Source organism: Chaetura pelagica, unplaced genomic scaffold, assembly GCF_000747805.2.
Source record: "Chaetura pelagica isolate M959 unplaced genomic scaffold, ChaPel_1.0 scaffold69, whole genome shotgun sequence".
Classification (NCBI taxonomy): domain Eukaryota; kingdom Metazoa; phylum Chordata; class Aves; order Apodiformes; family Apodidae; genus Chaetura; species Chaetura pelagica.
The window spans coordinates 8,290,263-8,291,060 of record NW_009970724.1 but is presented as its reverse complement, the minus strand read 5'-3'; the positions used below and the strand labels follow the sequence as shown (position 1 = coordinate 8,291,060).

The window sequence follows — 798 nt, the reverse complement described above, 5'->3', positions numbered from 1 at the left end:
TGAAAATGGTGAAAATGACTTGGCTGGGGTCAAACCTGTGTGTAAACAGTTGGATTTTGTCAAGACTTGTGCACACCTAGGACTTCACACACTTGAGCAGCTCTCATGGTTGCGCATGTGATCGAACCTCATAGTTTAATCTTTGTAGACTGGGACATAAATGACTATTTACAACAAAAACTATTGGTTTAAGTTTTGATCCCATTTTTAATCAGCCCTCTGGAATTTCAGCCAACGGAAATACAGCAGACACGCTATGCACTGAAATACATACGTAGCCCTTAGTGCTGTCTAATATTAATTTTCCTCTTTGTGGAAGGGACTTCCCCCGCCTCCACAGCTCCCTTTTGCATCCTACGTGTAGACTGAGAGTGATAAGAGAGGAGCACGACGTGCTCTGACACGCGCACGTTTCCAAACACTAAAAATAAACAGAAAATGGTGCAAGTGGGGCTTGGGCTGCCAACGAGCAGCCTGGACTCGTGTTTTACTTGTTCCTGCAGGTTTTATAAGCCTGCTCACTGAAACACTTAGTGTGGGCTAAGTGCTTTATTGCAGCCAACCTCGCTTTGCCTGTGAGGGGTCTCCTACCTGTGCACGTTTTCAGGCCTGGACTTCGGGGGTCTGGGCGCCGCCCGAGGCCCCGCCGCGTGCTGACGGGATGCGGGGAACGTGCAGCGGAGCTGCGGGAGAAGGACCGGGGCTGTGGGGCCCGGGGATGTTCAGGTGCGGGCCGGGGGCGCGCGCACCCGAACACCACCCCTGCCCCCGGCCCGGGCCCCGCGCGCGCCGCCGGCC

At 53.9% G+C, this 798-nt stretch overlaps 1 protein-coding gene across 1 annotated transcript in view; it reads left to right on the top strand.

Annotated features, from left to right (window-relative positions):
- The first annotated feature begins 661 nt into the window (after positions 1-661).
- Positions 662-798, top strand: part of TGFBR3 (transforming growth factor, beta receptor III) — a 109,367-nt gene continuing 109,230 nt past the window's right edge. The window contains exon 1 of the mRNA XM_010006749.1: positions 662-726. Coding sequence (XP_010005051.1) covers positions 662-726 — 65 coding nt within the window. The remainder of the gene's footprint in view (positions 727-798) is intronic.